Source organism: Saccostrea cucullata, unplaced genomic scaffold (assembly GCF_032062105.1).
Source record: "Saccostrea cucullata isolate Sc308-1 unplaced genomic scaffold, CSIRO_AGI_Scuc_v1 ctg876, whole genome shotgun sequence".
In the NCBI taxonomy this organism is placed as follows: Eukaryota; Metazoa; Mollusca; class Bivalvia; order Ostreida; family Ostreidae; genus Saccostrea; species Saccostrea cuccullata.
This window is the reverse complement of record NW_026923352.1, coordinates 129,770-150,205: the sequence shown is the minus strand read 5'-3', so window position 1 is coordinate 150,205 and position 20,436 is coordinate 129,770. Positions and strand designations below refer to the sequence as shown.

The following is a 20,436-nucleotide window of genomic DNA, read 5'->3' as shown; positions in this document are numbered from 1 at the left end:
TTCTTTTCATAATTGTTAATTCATAATTTACACCTGAATTGTCGATGAATTTTTCCGTTATTTCAAGATCATGACACACGGTAACCGCTCGGTAGAAAATGCTCACTCCGCCATGGAAGCTTAATCCCACCTTTGTTTCAGAACCCCGTGTTTGTTCTGCTCCTGATTTGTAATGTTTGAACGGACTTTTAGACTCGAGTACTGTTCGTTATCTTCAAATATTTTTTTCAATGAATATTTGAGGGCTCAACTTGTAATTTGGTGGGTTTTTGAAATACTTTGTTTAGTAAAAATACATGGTTTTTTGTACAATACCCTTAGTGTATAGGAATATTACTGATTTATACGCCGTCAGTTTCTCTGTTGGGAAATTTTACCTTAAGAAAAGGACTGTTTTCTTAAAAATAACCGTGTTCAGTACAGTTACTGAATGCCAATATTCATAAGCACAAGTCAGCTTGTATTCTGGTGTTCAAGAATTAAAGTAAGGACTTTCTTTAACGTTTTCATAGTAGCTGTGGGTCATGAAAACTTTCAAAGGAACAGATAGAAAATGGCTCGGCTTATAAAGTTTAACTTGAAGGACAAGTCCATTAAACCTATTTTACATTAAGATTATATAAAATTTTGTTACATAAAAATCAGAAATGGAATACAAACTACCTACAGGTCACAACACTCATTAATGACATCATGGTCTTCTCTTATTTTTCATTTCGTTAAAATTTACTGCTGATCATCAATATGCCTTGTCATTAATAATAGTTTAACTGATAATTATTATTATGAAATTACATAAACATTTTTTCATTAGAAAAGCCCGTTACGGTATTTTAGTACAAAATTTACTTTATTATAACGTTATTTTTTTCACATTATTGACAAGAATTATTTACTTTGATATTGCAAATCTCAAAATAAATTAAAAATTTGTGAACAAATCTTCGATATTGAATTATTTATTAAATGAAATAAGCTCAAGGTTCTAAAGCATTTTTAATATAATTAAAAAAACCAATAAAACTTTATGGTAGTAATGATATTGTCCAAACAAAAAAAGAATGAAGGTAGTAAATAGAAAATGTATATGCTCACATGCAATTAACTGAAGCAAAAATTTTACTTGGGGAAATAAAATTAAAAAAAAACATATTTGTAAAAAAAATTCATTTCCCCCTTGCAATCAAGCTAATAAAAAATGAAAAATTTCAGAAAAAAAAAATTAAAATCTTTCCTACTAACGTGTCCAGTTCGAAGAATTTCACCCATGGATCAAAACTCAGCAAGGCGAAAAAAAAATACATAAATATTTTTTTTTAGTAAAGACATGTCTATCATCAATAATTCAATGCAGAGTTGTCATGGTAAAAGAAATTATGCTGTGTAGTAAAAATAAAGAATAACTACATAATAAAGAATAAACAAACATTGAAATACAGCTGACTAGTAGAACATGTAATTGTTAATGAGTAACCCAATGAAACAAAGATTGAATGATTGGTTCATGAACAAATAGCACTATTAACATATGAATGTGACCGTTTTGAGTAGAATTACTAGTATGTAGTTTGAATATTTAAAAAAAGGAAATTTTTGTTTGCATTAACAACTAGCCTAAAGGTTTATTTTTTCCTGCATCAGAAGATTATTATTAATGAAAATATAGTACAAAATAACATGTACATATACAGTGTTAATGAATACAATGTTTACATTCTGTACTACAATTACAATAATTATCAATAAATTAAACAATAAAACATCATCAACATTCTACCATAGCGAGGCCAGAATTTGATGCTGTTGGCGCCAGGCTTTTCATTGGACTAAAGTCTGACATCACGTGGTTATCATTCCTGGCAGCTGTTCGGGAGTCCTTGGCCTCTATCCCTGAGTCTTCGTTTACTGGTGTTCCATTCTTATAATTTGCTGCCCATCCTAGGCCTTTTGCCTGAGCTGCTGCTAAATATCTTTTCCTTCTATTAATTTTATACAACCTAATTCTCTCGTCCTCCTCGTCGGATCCGTCCGCGGGATTGTCCCATCGTAAACTCTCATTCTTACTGGCTGGAAGATTAACACAGGACGAATTTCTTGGAAGTGATTTAGCACCAAATTGATATCCCGTTTTCAATGTAGTGTTTATGCTTGTTTTGTATTTATTGTTTTTAGTGATGACACTTCTTTGCCTTGTGATCATGGCTGACGACGTTTCCTTAACAGGAGCTTCTCTCAGAGAGTCCTGTGATCTGGAAGGTTTTATGGAGATGGTAGCAACACTGATCTGCAGATTGGATGACGACGTTTTCTTGGCCTCGACTTCCACGGCAGTTGAGGTATTTTCCAGTCTGTTTTGAGTAGCATTTCCTGGAGGATCCGAGCCTCGCTTGGAGCTTTCTTGGTAGGCAAGTGATGAATCCGAGTCGACACCTACAAGCCAGGAAAATAAATCAAGATTTATAATTTGTAGTTTGTCATCTTGTCTACGGTATTAATGTTAACACATTGATATCTCACTAATCAGAACATTAAGGTCACTTACGAGTCAATTGTTTTAAAATCTGCATAACATTATGTCGGAATCTTGAATTGATCTGTTTGGTCTTGCATTATTAGTGTAAAGTACACCTTAATTGTGACATTATAGATAATATCAATATAACTCTGTACAGTGCAGAGAAGCGACTCAACCTGGGATGAAAAAGACACACGGTTCTTTCATTGTGCGTGCTCTGTGTTGCAAAAAATGAAAATGGTAGGATATATTGACAAATCTTAACTTATTCAGACTTAAAAATATAATCTCTCAAGTGTTTTGGGGTTATCTTTGGTCTTATTAATGAGCTTGATTTACTGAAGCTCCTGTGTAAAACTTAAATGTTTTAATGTAATTAACGTTGGTAATAAGCTTTGAACTCGACAAATAAAATCTCTAAATGGTAATCAACAGTTTTTGCTAATATATTAAGACAGTGATAAATAAACGTTTTCTGGTCTTAGCATAGGGGCATACAAAATGAAAAACAAATATCACAATTTACTGATTTTACATCCTGGAATTGTGAATATCATAGAATATCATAGATTAATACAAAGATTTTGGGATCCGTTGCTATGACCCATGTACTTTTTTTGGAATGGTGCTTTTTGTCCTTTCAACCTGTCCTGTCGAAAAAGGCAGACAGAATTAGAACAGTGCTGCCAACGAAATAAAAACCTTATACATTTGCCTAAGCACTGACTCCTGTTTTAGTTCAATTTTTAATGGATATAGAATGGCGTGGTGGGGGATTACGTGTGGTTTAATTCAATCAACTCTTCTTTCATCCAAGTGCCCTGAAAGCGGCAGGCGTTTTGATAAGAAATTTACCCTCTCTAAACACTATGTTAATTTTTAACCACCCATTTAAAAGATGTGTCGGGAAGATTAAATCATGCTAAAAGTCTAATCCAGCCAAACTTGAAATCTGTTCTAATATGTTTAGTCTGTAAAAACAGATTTATACAAACCTCACTATAATCCGATCTTTTAAAAATTCTACTTTAATTCTAGACTCCTGAACAAAAAGTTCCTTTTGAGTGTTGAGGGTGATTGAAATGTTGGTCAAAGTTTAAGGTGCTGTCACACAATTTCCTCTCAGATTTATATATCTTTCTTAACTTTTATGCCCAGATGATGGAAATTTATAAAATAAAAATATGAATTCATGAATTTACTTCCTGTACATGATTTAGAAACTTACATAAAGCTTCAATTAAAACAAGATGCTTGCAAATCATCTTAACATAATCCTCCACCGTGTTCATGTCCTTCTTCACCAACAACTATAGTCCTGAGGAGCATGTTATTACTTATGAATTAAATGAAGTTAATAAGGAGAATTTTAAATCACTTATTTTATAAGTGACAAAAAATTAGGGAACCTCAATCTGCAACTGATGTCATAATTTCATAAATATGAATTCTGTGGAAAATTACCTCAGGCGATGGGCCAGACATGAAAAAGAACAATTTGACACTTTGTCAGAATGGATAAAATGTTTTAGATGTATGTTAAAATCTTGCATTAAGGGATTGAGGGGAAAGATGAAAACCATCCTTCTGTGTTCAATAATTCAAAAGTGAAAAAAATATCCATGGCTCTGTTTCTATGGAAGAAATTATATATATTGAATTACAGCAAAAAAATACATAGCGGGTTCCAGTAAATGTTCTACCAAGCCTCTTATACTCCTTACTAAAACAGTACAGCACTGGAGAAACTTCAGGTGTACTATGCAACAAAATTTTCAAGAAGTCGTGTAAATCAGATGTGGATACTTAAAAACTCCAAAAAACTTTTTAGAAAATTTTGAAATCATAAAATTTTACCAAAATCAATAACATCAAAACGTTCGACTTTTAAACACATTCTACAACGATTTCCCACGATAAATTAAATTCCAGGCTTATTGACTTCATAGACAGCTGCTTTTCAATATAAAATGGAACTCGTAAATTAACTTATCTTGTCAGTGACAATTTGAAAATTATTTGTTAAAGAACATTCTAATTGTATATACAAGTACTCTGAAGTTGATAATAAAAAGATGCTTGAATTTTTGACTGACAGTTCCTAAGTGGTTTTTTTTAGATCTGGTTTTCTTACAATCTATTGGAATTTACATTGGTACCAATATCGCCCCGTTATTATCAGACCTAGTTTGTTATGCATATGAAGCAAAATTTATTCAAAAACTTGTACATGAGAAGAAAAAACTCTTTTTGTAACCTTCAACTCGACATTAAGATATATCAACGATGCATTATCATTAACAATAGTTTTTTCCAATGATATGTCGACATGATATATCCCAGTGAGTTTGAAATAAAGGATACCTCAGAGTCAGACCCATCTGTTTCATATTTATATATTTTATTAGAGAAAGACGTTAATGGTATATGGTTATCTAACAAAGCTAATGAAAAACGAGACGACTTTAACTTGTCAGCTTCCCTTGCCTATACAGAAATTACCTTTATCACCTGCATATGGGGTTTATATCTATCACTTGATTCCATACGCAAAAGCATGCTCTATGCATGAGCAATTTCTAAAACAAATTAATTTATTGAAAAACAGGCTGATTAAACAAGAATTTCAACAGTCTCGTTTAAAGCCATCATTTCGTAAGTTCTATGATCGATACAAAGACCTTGTAGGCAAAACAATCTATCATTAAATTAATGGGTTTTTCTGTTATTTCCCGATCATGACAAGAAGCACACAGCGGGTGGGACCGGTCAGCATGGGATACTCACTACTCCATGGCACCTGACCCAATCTTAGGTATTTTAGAGGTCCGTTTTTGCTCTGCTTCTGATTGTCTGAATGGATTTGAGACTGAATACTGTTTGTTATCTCCATATATTTTACGCAGGAAGATCAGGAATGGAATTTAGTCTACACACATTTTAAAACTTTAGTGTAATAACTTAAAGTACAAATGAATGACTATATAAAACTAAAAAATTTAAATGTCACAGCTCAAAATCCCATTCATAAATAAGGATCTGCTTTAACAACGATTCTGCATCGTCATGACACTGTTGGAGTCACCTGCGGTGAGGAGTCTCTTGATTAGTTCCTATATCAGTCATCTACTCAAGTAGTCACCTCAATACTCTACTGTTTACAGGCTTATTGTATTGGCTTACAACTGACAGAAGTTAGATTCTGATGACTGACTTTTACTATTGTTATTTTAAATGACATATTTTCCAGGTTGTTGAACCATTAGTGAATCATTGGTATGCTTCTAATCATTGGAAGCAGGGACTCTAGACTCTTTACATCTGGGGACATCCAAAGGCCAAATTTCCGATTCAAAACATTACTAATGAAATATATAGAGAAAACGAACAGTATTCAAGCTCAAAAGACCAATAATTTAAACAACACAAAATAGGAGCAGAGCATACACAGACCTCCAAAACAACAGAGATGGGATCAGGTGCCATGGAGGAGTAAGCATCCCTTGCTGACCAGTCACACCGACGGTGTGCTCCTTGTCATGATCGGGAAATAATGGAAAAATCTGTTGTCAATTCTAACAGTGTGTAAATAATGAACCAACAATTAGTTTGAAAAACGTCAGCATTTGGCTCAATGATAAATTGTATTTACATTGTATCTACCAAAAAACTTACGAAATATTCCATTAGCCTTTATGGCAGAACAGAAATTTAGTTGATAATGAACACCAGAAACCCAATATAGAATGATTTTAATGTGTAATGTTTATTCCCCAAAATGTCACTAATTTTCCCAAAGTTTGGAACAACATTTTTTGGAATCATATTTATCAAATCCAATATTTTTATTAATTAATGCCTAGTTTTCACATAATTAATTTAATTGTGTGATATATTTATCTTATGTATCTTGCAAAGCTTTTTATATGGATATTTAATTATAATATATAAATAAAAATGTTACAGAGAATCAGTGTGAAATTCTCTGGAAAGACTTGTCATTTAGTGGTAATTCAAATATGGGACATTTATTTCACTACAAGTATTTTAACACATTGTGAGAATTCAATTGTAGTCTCTGATCTGGAAAATTAATTCAATACAATTCAACTCTGCAAGAAAATATCCTATTCTATAACATTTAATAAGATTTTCTGCTTAATAAGTCTTTTAATTTTTACCTACACAGAATAGAAAACCTCAAAAGAAGAGATTCATGTGTGTTCCTTTCCATTTATTGGGAAAACAGCTAAAGCACTCAAATTACATTGAATTCAGCTTTGTAACTCTACTCAAATAAAACAAAATATAACTAAATAAAAATAAGGTGTGCCAATGAAATGAAGTTGCAAGGATCAATAAAGTAATATTTATCTCAAATTTTCTTTCTTAGTGTGAAATTTGTAGATTGATTGAAATGGGTTTTTTAAAAGCTGCTGCAAATTTGAGTTTTATTTTCCTTATGCTGATTTAATGGTACAGCTGTAACAATATCTCAAACTTATGCAAATCTGTTGTATAAATATGAAGATCTTAATGCTTTCTAAGTATAATTTTAAATGCTTCATGATAAAGCTTTTCTTAGGTCAATACATGTTGAAAAATAAAATACTTGATTGAGAGGGTTGAATTGTTTTCAATTACACAACATCATTCACATATTTTAATGGAAAATTAAAAACAAAAACATTAATCAAAAGGAAGTGCAAAAACCATTTATAATCCAACCTTATTACATTCACCTAATATTTACAGAAGGTTTACCTAAATACATGTGCATGAATTTATTCCATGACTGGTTTCCAATTTTTTTTTTGTTAAAAATTTTAACATAAACATTTTTTTTTTTTATCAAAAATGATTACAGTACAAATTTTATGTTGTAAATTACTATTAAATTGTTAATCTTTGATAGTTACTAAGTTAGTTGATAAAAAAATATTTATAAACTAACTAGAGGGCACACTGGTGAACTTCTACCTAAGCTACTATGTATCATTTTAAAACTTTTATTGGGATGTAAATAAGCATTTGTCATGTGATAAAATTCCATAAAGCTTAAAGCTTTTTAATACACCACTATAAATGTTTAAAGTACCATTGCTTATATTTACATTTGTGACTGATTTATAACAAATATTTGCATACTATAGTTTTAAACCCATGAAATGATACAGTATAAAATTGCAAATATTGAAAATATCTCTCATGTATAACTTCACTCTGAAATTACCTCAATCATTTCTGACTCTACATTACAATGACTTTATTATCTTGTGATGAATCTGCTTATATACACAGGCTTAAATGTACCTTGCTTAAGTATAAGTATTATTTAAGGGAATTAAAACATTTACATTTTGCAAATGTAAATATTTCAAATATTAACTAATCCTTCCCTAATGATTTTGATGACACTTTGTATGAGAACAACCCAATTTCAAGCATAATTCAAGACGGCATGTCTGAAAATAATTTTTTAATTATCTTTCTTAATCTAACCTTGCTTCAAATCTCATATGATATCATTCTGGATAAAGGTAAAACACATTCCTTTTTTAAGCTATGTTAGAAGATGTCAATAATATGAATGCTAAATAGAAATCCAAAACAAAACTTCTGAAAAGAAGCTGGGAAGACATATATGCATGAATTCTAGTTATTTTTTATCAAACTAAAATCTTGCTGTGTACAGGAATCTAAAGTTATTGAACATTTTAAAAACTTAATAATCTTTATTTTCAGCCTAAACAGAATGTTATAATCTTTCATATTTTTCTATAAAAGTTAAACAGCAAAAACTGTCAAAAATTAAAAACAAGAAATAAAATTAAAAAGCAGCTTAAGTCAGCATTTCTCAGGCACATAGTGTCTGGGGAGGTCACAGAGCTCTGACAATTTGTCTGCTCTGTTCTCTATTGCACAAATAAAAAATGCATGATTGTGTAGAGTTAGGCCCATATGTTTAATAAAGAACAGAGTGGATAAGATGTCCCTATGGGTAGCTGCAGATCTGTAGCATTATGGTTTTATATATTTGTCTTTGACCATAACGCTACAGATCCTATAATGCAAAACAGGTGCAATTTACGGTGCAATATTTTTTGCGTGCTTTTGGGGAGAATTTCTCCACTTTCCAGCACCCGTCAATTAACTACCTTTCACTCCCAAATTCTAGGCACATTATTTAACTAAACTGTATATTTTATCCATCTCCCAACCCTTTATAGTCGTCTCTACAAGTGATAAGCTCGTTTGATTAAAAATTTTTGTTAGATTGCTGCAAACTCACTTCAAGCGAGTTTATTGCCTATAGAGACAATAATAAATGGTTGGGAGGTGGATAAAATATACATATTGGCTACAGAATGTGTCTAGAATTAGGGAGTGAAAAGTAGTTGATTGACAAATGCTAGAAAGTGAAGAAATTCTCCCCAAAAGTACGCAAAAAATATTACGCTGTAAGTTGCACCTTTTTTTGCATTACGAGATCTGTAGCATTATGGTCAAGGACAAATATTACTGTATAAAACCATAACGCTACAGATCTGCAGCTAACCTATGGGGAGACAGGGGAACTTTTTTAATCTAAGTAGAAAATCTTCATTGAAAGGCTGACTAAATTTCCCAACTTTAATCATGTGATGTAAATTTGCAAATATTAAAAATAAAATAATGTACTCAAATTACAGATTCCCTGAACACGTGTTCAATGCATGGTTTTAAGACCCGAAAGTTACCTTGCGTGTTATCCAAAGCACCTAGTCCCTCGACTTCCAAAGTATCTGGGCTCTGGTCGCTGTCTTTATTGTCCGATTTATTTGCAGATTTCCTGTTTTTCTTTTTCTTCTTACTGCCATTTTTGTTATTATTTTTATCGGTTGATGTCACACTCTTTTTAGATTTCTTTGAAGTCTGTTTATTATCCATTTCCTTTCAAAATTCCTTCAAGCTTCTTGACCACTTAACGCATACAATGTAAACTACGCATCCGCGTGATATAACACCACTGTCAGCTTCTGTAGAGACTTCTTAGTGCTTAAAAACTAACATACGTTGCATATTAAGCATTTGAAATATAACTATATAAAGAATTAAGTAGATATAGTTTTGTGAAAGAGAAAAATAGCACAAAATACCGAGCGGAAGTTGTGGTAGGATATTTTGGTTACCAGGACATATCCCACAATTCACTCGATGGTTAGGCTATTTAAAGAAAATAGGATCAGATTAGTACAATTATACAGATCTGTTATTTAAAGAGAAATGACATCCAGTTTTTGCACTGAACCATTTATTTATTAAATTATATTTTCAAAATTTAATTTAACGATGTACATTTTTTTCTATTATGTCTATATAATACTGACTGAACATACAAAAAGGAATCCCATAAAAAAGACCCGGCAAAAGACCTTCGCTTTCATAACAAGCTTATCATTCTTCTGTGTAGCTCAAACCAATTTACGATTAAGGTAAGATCTTTCTCTGTTAGTTAAAAAAAATATGAAGCTATAACCACAAAGATTTTTTCCAAATGGTTAGTGAGACCATAATTGTATGGTGAGACCTTTATAAAATATATGCCCCATGTCGGAGTAGTACCTCATGAATTATCTGCCCATTACATTAATAACATGCACTGTTAGTGACTAGTCCGATATATATATTTCTGCGGTTATAGTTTTTTTTAAAAATTATTGAATAATGCTTATTATTAAGAGTTTGGAGATCGGTAGATGTGTATTATTTATATTATTCAGGTGTGCAAAACAGTAAACTACAGATGTGTGCCTAAACAACTGCTAAAGTCAATAAATTTTATTTTTACTCTATATATTTTATTGAAAACCTCATAAAGTTAAATCGCTGGCAAATTGTCAATTTTTTTCCAATTTCATTATTTATTTCAGTATGAATTAGAAACATATGGATATAACGAACAGTATTCAAGATAAAATGTCCATAAAACAATACAAAATAGGAGCAGAGCAAACACGGACCTCCAGAGGTGGGATCAGGTGCCATGGAGGAGTGAGCATCCCCTGCCGACAGGTAACATCCGCCGTGTGCTCCTTGTCATGATCGGGAAATAAGAGAAAAATCCGTCGTCAATTTAGTGTATAAATAATGGAATAAAAATTAGTACTGAAAAACGTCAGTCAGCATTTGACTCAATGATAAATTGTATCAATTTTGCTGACATTGTATCGACCACAGACCTTACGAAATAATGACTTTAAACGAGCCTGCTGAAATTCTTGTTTCATCAACTTGTTTGTCAATTGTTTACCTCGTTGTAGAAATTGTTTATACGCAGAGCATGCTCTTGCGTATCTAATCAACTGAGATATGTAACCTCCCTATGCAGGTGATGAAGGTATATTGCTGCATAAGTAAGGGAAGTTGACGATAGAAAAGTTAAACTTTCAGTTAAGTTAAAGTCATCACGTTTATCATAGAGCTTGGTTGTTAGATTATCATTTACGTCTTTTTCAAGTAAAATATCTAAATATGTAACAGATTTGTCAGACTCTGTGGTATTTTTTATCTCAAGTTCACCAGGATATATCGTATCGACATAAAAACGGAAATTACTATTTTTAATTGACGGTACGTCGTCGATATATCTAAAAGTCGAGTTGAAGGTCACAGCAGTTGTTTTCTTCTTTCCACGCATAAGATTTTGCACAAATTCTGCTTCATATGAATACAAAAATAGGTCTGCTAATAACGGAGCGCAATTGGTACCCATGGGAATTCCAATAGAATGTTGGAAGACCTGGTCTCCAGAAACAACATAGATATTGTCAATCAGAAACATAAGCATCTTTTTGATGTAGATTCAGAGAACTTGTGTGTACAAGCAGAATGCTTTTTAACAAAATAATTTTGCAAATGATAAATGACAAGGTAAGTAAATTTTCGAGTTCCATTTTCATTGAAAGAACAGCTGTCAATGATATCGAAAAGCTTGGACTTTAACGAGGCTGGGGTGTGGCAGCCATTTTCAGACTATTTTTATCTCCTTTAAAAGGAGATCTCCATATGAAGATATAGAAAATGATCAAATTTTAAAACTAAAATGTATGAATTTTTTCTTTGTGAAATGATAGTAGACAGCTTAATTTACCGTATCTAAAAAAATAAGTTAAATCTGGTGGTTAATTTGTGATTAATTTGTTGACCCCCCAGCCTCCTTAATTTATCGTGAGGAATGGTTGTGTATAAAGTAGAAAAGTCGTAAGTTTTTAAGCTGTTGATTTTGGTAAGTAATCCGGAAAATATATATAGTTATCTTTTTCTAAGGCATCATTACATATTTAGTTAATAGAATAAGGTACTAAAGTAGTTCATCATTGTGTCACAAATTAAATTTTACAATTTTTTAAAGTAATTATTTTTAATGCTAATTTTTGACATATGTTTAAATTATTTATTCAACATTTAATGTTTAGACAGTAAAAAAGAAACGCTACTCAATATTTATAAATATTTAAGGAATTATTGTCAATTATCCTCTGGCTCTAAGAGTGCCTGACTAGTACGTATATGATAATTGCGTAAATTTATGTGTTTAAAGGCCCTGTCACACCAAACTGCGTTCACTCGGAGTCATTACGGCGTTGTTAAATTTTTAAAATCGCCGTGGAATCGCAGGAAAATTGCACAAATTTCTGTAAAATTTTCACAATATGAAGATGTCACGGCGTCCCTACGGCAACGGACGCGATTCTACGGCGATCTCACGGCGTTCCCACGGAGATCTCTCGGCGATTGACTGCGCTTACGCGGAGTTTTCACGTCGCGTTAGGAGTTTTCACCTCGTGTTCACGGCGTTCTCACTGCGCTGGCTGCGTTCACAATACGTTCACAATGCGTTCTATACTCATTGATATATATTCAGAAGGAATGTAAAACATTTTTGTTTAAAGATACAAGTTACACGATGAAAAGACTTCTAATCATGCCAAGAAGTATTCTTAATAATTAAAAATGTTCTATTTAAATAATTAAGTACTAAATTATTAACAGTTTTATTTTTCAATTTTGTCGGTTCAGATGTGTTGTTAGATTTTCTTTGATTTTATTATGCATGTAAAAAAAATAAACACACTGAAAAGTTTTTTTTACAAAATTTAAGTGAAACAACAGAACAAGTTCTGGTGTAATTTTCTCTTCCATTTATTTTTCACTTAAATGTTCCTATAGTGCAACAAATACGTTGGAATTATTGCTGATCAAAATATGATCTCATTGCTCTTGTTTTGTGAGCTGGCTGACAATGCTCTAACAACGCCGTGAAAGCGCATTGTGATCGCCAACGGACGCTGTTGAAACGCCATGGGAGCGCAATGATCGCAGTGACAACTCCGTGCTGTCGCCGTGTAATCACAGTCGAAAAAATCACAAGACGATAAATCTCATTAGAAGCGCCGTAAAAACGCGATAGAAACGCAGTGACATCTCTGAGGACTCCGCAACATCTCCGTGAGGTCTCCGTGGAAGCGCAGTCTACTATCACTGCGTTCGTACCGCGATCATTTGCGTCTTCACGGCGTTCGTACGGAGCTCCCACTACGTTGTTGGAGATCTCACCGCGCTGCTACGGCGATCATACTACGTTTCTACTGCGTTCTTATCAGACCGCGATCACACGTCGTGTACTTTGTGCATGCCCAAAGTGATCGCCGTCCCCTGGCGTTCTAGGAGACCCTACGCGACCCTACGGCGTTCAGTGGAGATCTCGCCGCGTTGTCACGGCGCTATAGGAGACTCTACTGCGATCACCTCGGTGTTTTGCATTTTTGAGGACGCCGTGCAGTCGCCGTGAGGACGCAGCCCCGGTGTGACAGGGGTTTAATTGAAGCCGTATGTTGTGTGAGGGAGTCCGTTTTAGAACCGCCGTGGATTATCCCGGACGTGAATATTAGATGAACTGGACATCCCGTACGGTAATCAAGAAAAATTAGAAAGTACAGTTTTATTCTGGACTATTTCGAGTTACCAAACGGTGTTAGGGTGTGCGTGTTTGCATGTAAACATTCTGAAGTTGCCTTTGTTTATATGACTTTACTTGGTTTATTTTCGGATATACAAAACTTCTATATTTATATTTCGTAACTATCTTTTGATAAAGTTCATCACAAGTTCACTTCAGTTCTAAAATTAAAACATATAATTCATGTTGTTTATATGAATTCAATTTTCATGTCGCACTTAAAATTACAATATTTTCTTCGATGTTGATGCTGATCATATAGAAAAGGTTTTTTTTTTATCAAATATAACAAATTCTTTATGTTAAAATCTGCCAAGAAAAGTTGTTATTCAAGCGATTTCACAAAATGTTTTCAATGAAATATACATCATGTACATGTATAGGAAAAAATAAAATTATCCAGCATCAATTTTGCTTTATGTTTATAGAATATGCATCCTAAGTTGAATTTATGTACTGAAAAAATATGACATCGAATTCTTTTTCATCACAGGAATCTATTGTAAAAACTATAAGTCCCATGTATTTGGAATAAATTGAGCAGAAAAAGAGAAATGGATTCTCCATCACAGGAGACTTTCATTTTTGAAGAAAACATTTTGACGGAGATGTTCTCTGAATGGAATGATTCACCGACAATCAAAAGTACTACTGGTAAGCTCCTCGTTTTATATTACAGGTACTTCAGTCCACAGCCAGGTCCAGTTAAAGGGAACTGACCCTCAGATAAGAGAAAAAACATAACATATTTTCTGTTGCGATAAAAATTCCTATTCTCATTGATAAAATTTCCTCGTATCATGGTCGGACATAAAAAAAACATTAAAAAAACAACGCTTCATACCTCTCATATTGTTTTTCATTTGAATCAAATTTAAAAGCCGCAGTGGTTAGAGCGTTTGTTCTAGAGTCGCGAAGTAAGGAGTTGATCCTTACGTCGCGGGTTTGAATCCCACTGTGGGACGTGGAGACCGGTCCTACGGATGAGACCGTAAAAACCGAGGTCCCATGTCGCAGTAGGTGCTGACTCGAAAAAGATCCCTGCCTGTTCAATTGCCATGTATAAAAGTGCCTAATAGAAGCCAAAATTTGCACATGGCTAGTGGTGACGTCTCCATATGAGTGAAAAATCTCGAGAGGGACGTAAAACAACACACAATCAATCAATCAAATTCTGGAGCTCTTGAAGAAAATCAATATAGGGAGCAGAAGGGTTATACTAGTAGTTCCTTAAAGTATGGATAGATTTCTAGAATTAAGTTACTCATTAAATTGAGCTATATATATCAATGGGGTTAAAACACTTACTATCACAAACCTCGAGAGATAATGTGCTTGTTTTATTATTAAACAGATAATGTCAGTGAAGTCAACCATTCTGGAAAATCAGACGAGATAGGATCCAGTCCTACGGCGTCAGGTGACAAAAGAAAGGAGGGAAAGGCACCGACTTCAGTTGTGACTAAAATTACAGACGGCAAACTAGACCCCCAAAATGATACCAATATGTCTCCTTTAGAGAAGTTCCGGCCCGGGTATTTATGGGTGACTGATTTTACACGACAGAGTTGGTGTGAGCAGCAGCTGTATTACTCATTCACGATACCCGCCATAGCTGAGGAGAATCCCGTTATGACGGCTGGAACTGACCTTCACCTGGCAAGAGGTAACACCGTATCAAAAATAAAAAGATCTCAAACCCAGCAGTGGTATGTCTGGCGATACGATTTAAAAATCTAGCAAAAAAACAGAGAATTAAGAAATATGAATTTTTACATTTATTAGATTTTTTTTCATTAGAAACAAATTGAATCACTTTGCCGATTTTTTTAGTTAGACACAATCTTATTCATAAGTTTATGTTGTGTGTATGTTATTATTCGATTTCCTGGTACATGTAGGATTGATTACAGCGACTAGCCAATTATCTCTTAAAAATTATCAATGAACATTTTAAAGCAGTTAAATTATTGTTTTGAATGATAAGTATGCTTATATTCTGTGATTTTCCTACTTGCAGAATTAGCGACACATGATATAGTTAAGGTTGAAGTGCAGTCTAGTGAGGATATATGGGCAATCAAAATGTTAAACCTGCACTCGGCTTTGGTCACTTTTCTTCACGGAGGTAAAGTAGCGAGGGAAGTACCGGTATTTGGGGATCCATTTGGAGAGAATATCTTTGTGGTGGGACTAATTGACGAGCTCCGATTCGATCCTTCCAACTACACCATTGACTTACTGGAACTGAAAACACGCCAATCATTAAGCTTACCTTCCAAGGCCCAAAGAAAACAACACAACTTTCAGGTTATGTTGTATAAAACTTTGTTTGATGATCTCGTGAAGGGACGAGTTTCAAAAGATTTCATGGCGTCTTCGTTACGGATTGACCTACTCAAGGAACTTGGAGATGCCATCAAGGAACATGCTGAGAAGCAATTCGTGGTGGTTAAGAACCTCAGTGATTTGATGGACCTCATTTTTCATAAGATTCAAACTCTAACCTGTATTAATCAAATACTCATTGAATATGTGCACCAGGAATCAAAGCAGACGATAAATCACGTGGAAGTGGAATATGACGTCAGTGAGATATCTCGATTGTATAAGCAGTACCTGGAGTTCTGGAGAGGGAACAGAGAAGCGATGGGAGTGGAGATAGAAGAGGCATGGAAATGTCAGAGATGTGACTTCAATTCTGTCTGTGACTGGAGAAAAAAGAAGGCAGAGGAATGTAAACTTAGAAACAAACAATCAAATAGAAGCATCACGTAAAGTGGAGGGACATTCAATCTTTAATTCATCTTACTACATATGCAATAAATCTTATTTCGTGAACAGTTTCGTGCTCCTAATTGGTTTAGTCCTGTTATGCATGCATGTAGTGTTGCCAAATTGAAGTTTGTTCGACGTTTACCCATTTTTTTCCCCAAGGGATTTTAAGTTTTGTATTTAAAAGTGTTAGAATCATCATAGCTATATTTACATTCAGTGTGATTTTCCTTATGAAATTCATTAGAAATCCACGACGTTCAAATTACTATAACACACGCGAAACCTTGTCACCGCGCGTTAGAATACATAGTAGGAACTATATGCAATTTCAATACTCTAGGAACACCAAAATGTAAAATATTTTACTTCAATTTAATGAAAAACTATAACCCTGAAAAATTAACGTAACGTACGTTAAGAATTAATTTGTCACTTTTTTCCTCGCAATGTTTGTTTGCGTAAGTTAACTTTGCAACGTCATTTAACGTCATTTGACGTCACAAACGGCTCTTACATCTATTAATCACGGCAGTTTTGAAAGGCGCTAAATTCACATTAAAGATTAACGAAATAAGCAATTATAAAGAACAAAAATTAGAGAACGTAAATATAAGCATTGAATTCATATTTATGGATGTCTTCGGTCCTATAACACACCTGTCCGTGCGACAAATTATCATACCGCGCTAACGCGCGGTATTCAATTTGTCGGCACGGCCAGGTGTGTTATAGGACCGAAGACATCCAAAAATATGAATTCAATGCTTAAATGAACCACAGGAGTTCGCACACCAAATATTTTTGCCGAAATTTTTAGTAAAGAAAAAAAATACGTAAAGGTGTTACATTGTATTATTAAAGATATGTATTTTTTTTTGGTTTACTAAAAAAAATCGGTAAAATTGATCCGTACGCTAACTCCTGTGCTATTATTTTTGCTGACAATGACATTGTATTGTCCATAGTACGTGCAAAATGTTGACTTTAAGTAAGACAGTTGAAATTATTGTTTCAACTTGTTTGTCTATCATATTCTTGCGTATCAAACCAACTGTGAGCTCGAGACATAACTCGATCAACATGCATGTAATAAGGGCATTGTGCTAAATAAATAAGGGGAGTTGATGATGGAAAATGTATGTATTATAGAAAACACGAGGGAAATAGAAAACAAAATAAACCAAATAAGTATAAAAATCATGACAATTTCTCTGAATGCCTGGATACCTATCGGTTTTTAAACTGGGGTACCTGTAAAGTGCGAAACGAAATAGAAACGAAACGAAACGAAACGAACTGAAACGAAACGAAATCTGCCGAAACGAAACGAAATCTACCGAAACGAAACGAAACCTACCGAAACGAAACGAAATCACGACAAAACGAAACGAAACCTGCCAAAACGAAACGAAACTATCAAAATGTTTGGGTTTTTTTTCCAAATCAAGGTACATATGTGTAACTGCATGTGGATTTTTTTTTACTTCAAATAAAATTTATATATAAAGTTCAAGCACTTGTTATTATAAAATTTTAAATTATTAATATGCTCCCTTCTCAGTCTAATGACGTATTTACATGTTTACCGGCTGCAAATATGCACGAGCTTACTATGCATGTATAATTTCAATATGTGCAGTATTTTCTAATTTTTATATCTTACTCTTATTTTTAGTCCTTATTTATCTAGATACAACATATCAATCAAAATTGATGTTGTTACATGTAAAGGCTCGTTTATGTACGGGTCGAAATAAAGTCACTGTACTGTTGTTTTGCGAATGTCTTAAAACATAGGATAAACCAGCGACTTAGAGTATTTAGTAATCCATTCCGAGGTGTCTGATTTTATTGTTCAGTTATACATGTAACTACAACCGGAATCTTGTGTATCCTTTCTACGTACATACAGTCCTATTTTTATCGAGGTAATTTTCGAGGAAGAAATGAGTGGTTTGCAAAAAAGAGGCTCCATAAGAGACGTCGAAAATGATTTAACTGACAAGAAAAAAGTCTCTCAAAGCGATGTCAATTTTAAGTAGGTAAATTATTCAGTAAGATATTAATAAAATATGACATAGGCGTTGGAAGCAGGGGGGGGGGGTGTTAGCCCCCCCCCCCCCCTAAACTTTTCTTTTTTTGCAAAGATATATATTATAAAGGCATTAACCTTTTTGTTGGTTACCCTCCCCCCTTTGATATCCTTCCGACGCGTACGCCTATGCATGATCGAGCTTGAAGCAAAGCCTGTGGTGCTTGAACTATATAAATTTCATATGAAGTAAAAATAGACAACATAATCATTCTGAAAGTTTTGTTTCGTTTCGGCAGGTTTCGTTTTGATTTCGTTTCGTTTCGGTAGGTTTCGTTTCGTTTCGGTCGATTTCGTTTCGTTTCGGCAGATTTCGTTTCGTTTCAGTTCGTTTCGTTTCGTTTCGTTTCTATTTCGTTTCGCACTTTACAGGTACCCTTTAAACTAATATTTATTTCTTGATCATTTGCAATTAGAAAATACATTGCTGATATCCCAATTCGCCTTTTCTGCAAAAATATTGGAGATTTAACAATTTCACCTATATGATATGATGAACTTTAATCTTCAACTTTAAAGAAATACTTTGGATAAATTTACATAACTTTGTGGATTCAGAAACACTTTTATGAGTATTTTTGATTACTTAACTGCTAATTTTATAAACCTGAGGATCGGACTACCTTAACTGATAAGACGTTGATCGATATCTAAATGTTGAAGGCTGCTAGTATTTTCTTCTTCTCGTGTTTAGATTTTTGAATTTCAGAGGGTTAATTCTTTCCCGAAGATTTATCATCAAGAATAAAATATGATATAAAAGATTGATAAAAATATAAACAAAAGAGTTTACATCTTGAAAATAATCTTACAAAAAGGTCTATCTCTGGAACAAATTATAACAACATAATCATGATAATTAGAAAAAAACGAATTATTTTCAATGTGTTTGCTGTGTATCTAAGAGTGATATGTCTTGTTGAAAAAAATAAATCCCGAAAATTTTGAAAATGGTTCACAAAACATCCTAACACTGAAATAAAAAAAAAACAATAACTCACTAAATTTGTAATCTTCTTTCACAATTACAAGTAAGGAAAAAAAAATAAATTGTAACAAATTTCAAAAACTGTTCAAGATTAATTTTTGGATTGTATGAGCTCGATTATCTACCTGATCAATCTGTGAAATAACACATGGCCAACTACACCTGTAAGCAAATGTCTAGTTATTTTGTCGTTTCAATATTACCATAGTGATCACCTGTCTCTGTGGCGCAATCGGTTAGCGCGTTCGGCTGTTAACCGAAAGGTTGGTGGTTCGAGCCCACCCAGGGACGATGGGTTAATTTTATTCAATGTTATATTTTGTTTTTTGTTCATCGCCCATCTCAAGAATTTTTCATTATGGCCGATGACCTCTACTTGACAATCATGGCTATTGAGCTTTGAGCATCTACCGTGACATTGCACTCGGTTTGATGGTCTCATTTCCATTCTTATGTCGATACGATATATCCCGATGAGCTTGAAATAAAATACTCTACAGAGTATGACACGCCTGTTTCATATTAAGATAATTTACTTGAAAAAGACGTTAATGGTAATCTAACAACCAAGCTCTATGATAAACGTGATGACTTTAACTTTTCAATCTTCAACTTCCCTTACCTATGCAGCATATACCCTTATATGGGGTTATATCTCTCAGTTGATTTGATATACAAAAAAAATGCTCTACCTCTGAACTATTTCTAAAACGCGGTAATTTATCGACAAACAACTTGATGTATCAAGAATATTAACAGTCTCGTTTAAAGTAATCGTTTCATAAGTTTATGGTCGATGCAATGACCTTGTCAGCAAATACATCCTTTCATTATAATTCATTAAGTTAAATGCTGACTTTCGTTTTCAGTTATTTTTCGATCATGACAAGAAGCACACGGTAGATGTGACCGCTTGGCAGGGGATACACACTTCTCCATGGCACCCAATCCCATCTCTTTTAGAGGTCCGAGTTTACATTGCTCCTGATTTGTATTGTTTTATGGACTTTTGAGCTTCAATACTGTTTGTTATCTCCACATATTCTATTCTACACAAATAA

General features: G+C 33.5%; 2 protein-coding genes and 1 non-coding gene across 3 annotated transcripts; 2 read left to right on the top strand and 1 right to left on the bottom strand.

Moving 5' to 3' along the window:
- Positions 1-1,019: 1,019 nt before the first annotated feature.
- On the bottom strand, positions 1,020-9,687 carry LOC134263810 (uncharacterized). The gene is made up of 2 exons (XM_062746189.1): positions 9,256-9,687; positions 1,020-2,430 (listed from the first exon to the last, which is right to left on the bottom strand). The coding sequence occupies exons 1-2, from the start codon at positions 9,443-9,445 to the stop codon at positions 1,766-1,768; spliced, it is 855 nt and encodes a 284-aa protein (XP_062602173.1). The 5' UTR covers positions 9,446-9,687; the 3' UTR covers positions 1,020-1,765.
- A 4,340-nt stretch (positions 9,688-14,027) lies between these two features.
- LOC134263809 (exonuclease V-like) lies at positions 14,028-16,350 on the top strand. The gene is made up of 3 exons (XM_062746188.1): positions 14,028-14,171; positions 14,872-15,183; positions 15,538-16,350. The coding sequence occupies exons 1-3, from the start codon at positions 14,072-14,074 to the stop codon at positions 16,293-16,295; spliced, it is 1,170 nt and encodes a 389-aa protein (XP_062602172.1). The 5' UTR covers positions 14,028-14,071; the 3' UTR covers positions 16,296-16,350.
- Positions 16,351-19,592: 3,242 nt separating this feature from the next.
- Trnan-guu (transfer RNA asparagine (anticodon GUU)) lies at positions 19,593-19,666 on the top strand. The gene has a single exon. It is a non-coding gene; the product is annotated as a tRNA-Asn (tRNA).
- Positions 19,667-20,436: the final 770 nt, after the last annotated feature.

What these genes read in the sequence shown, in the direction of transcription:
- LOC134263810 (XM_062746189.1), bottom strand. Translation starts at nt 9,445, where the DNA reads ATGGATAATAAACAGACTTCAAAGAAATCTAAAAAGAGTGTGACATCA. An exon ending in TGCTTTGGATAACACGCAAG is followed by an intron (nt 2,431 to 9,255) that starts GTAACTTTCGGG and finishes CCTGGCTTGTAG; the next exon opens with GTGTCGACTCGGATTCATCA.
- LOC134263809 (XM_062746188.1), top strand. Translation starts at nt 14,072, where the DNA reads ATGGATTCTCCATCACAGGAGACTTTCATTTTTGAAGAAAACATTTTG. An exon ending in GACAATCAAAAGTACTACTG is followed by an intron (nt 14,172 to 14,871) that starts GTAAGCTCCTCG and finishes ATTATTAAACAG; the next exon opens with ATAATGTCAGTGAAGTCAAC. An exon ending in TGACCTTCACCTGGCAAGAG is followed by an intron (nt 15,184 to 15,537) that starts GTAACACCGTAT and finishes TCCTACTTGCAG; the next exon opens with AATTAGCGACACATGATATA.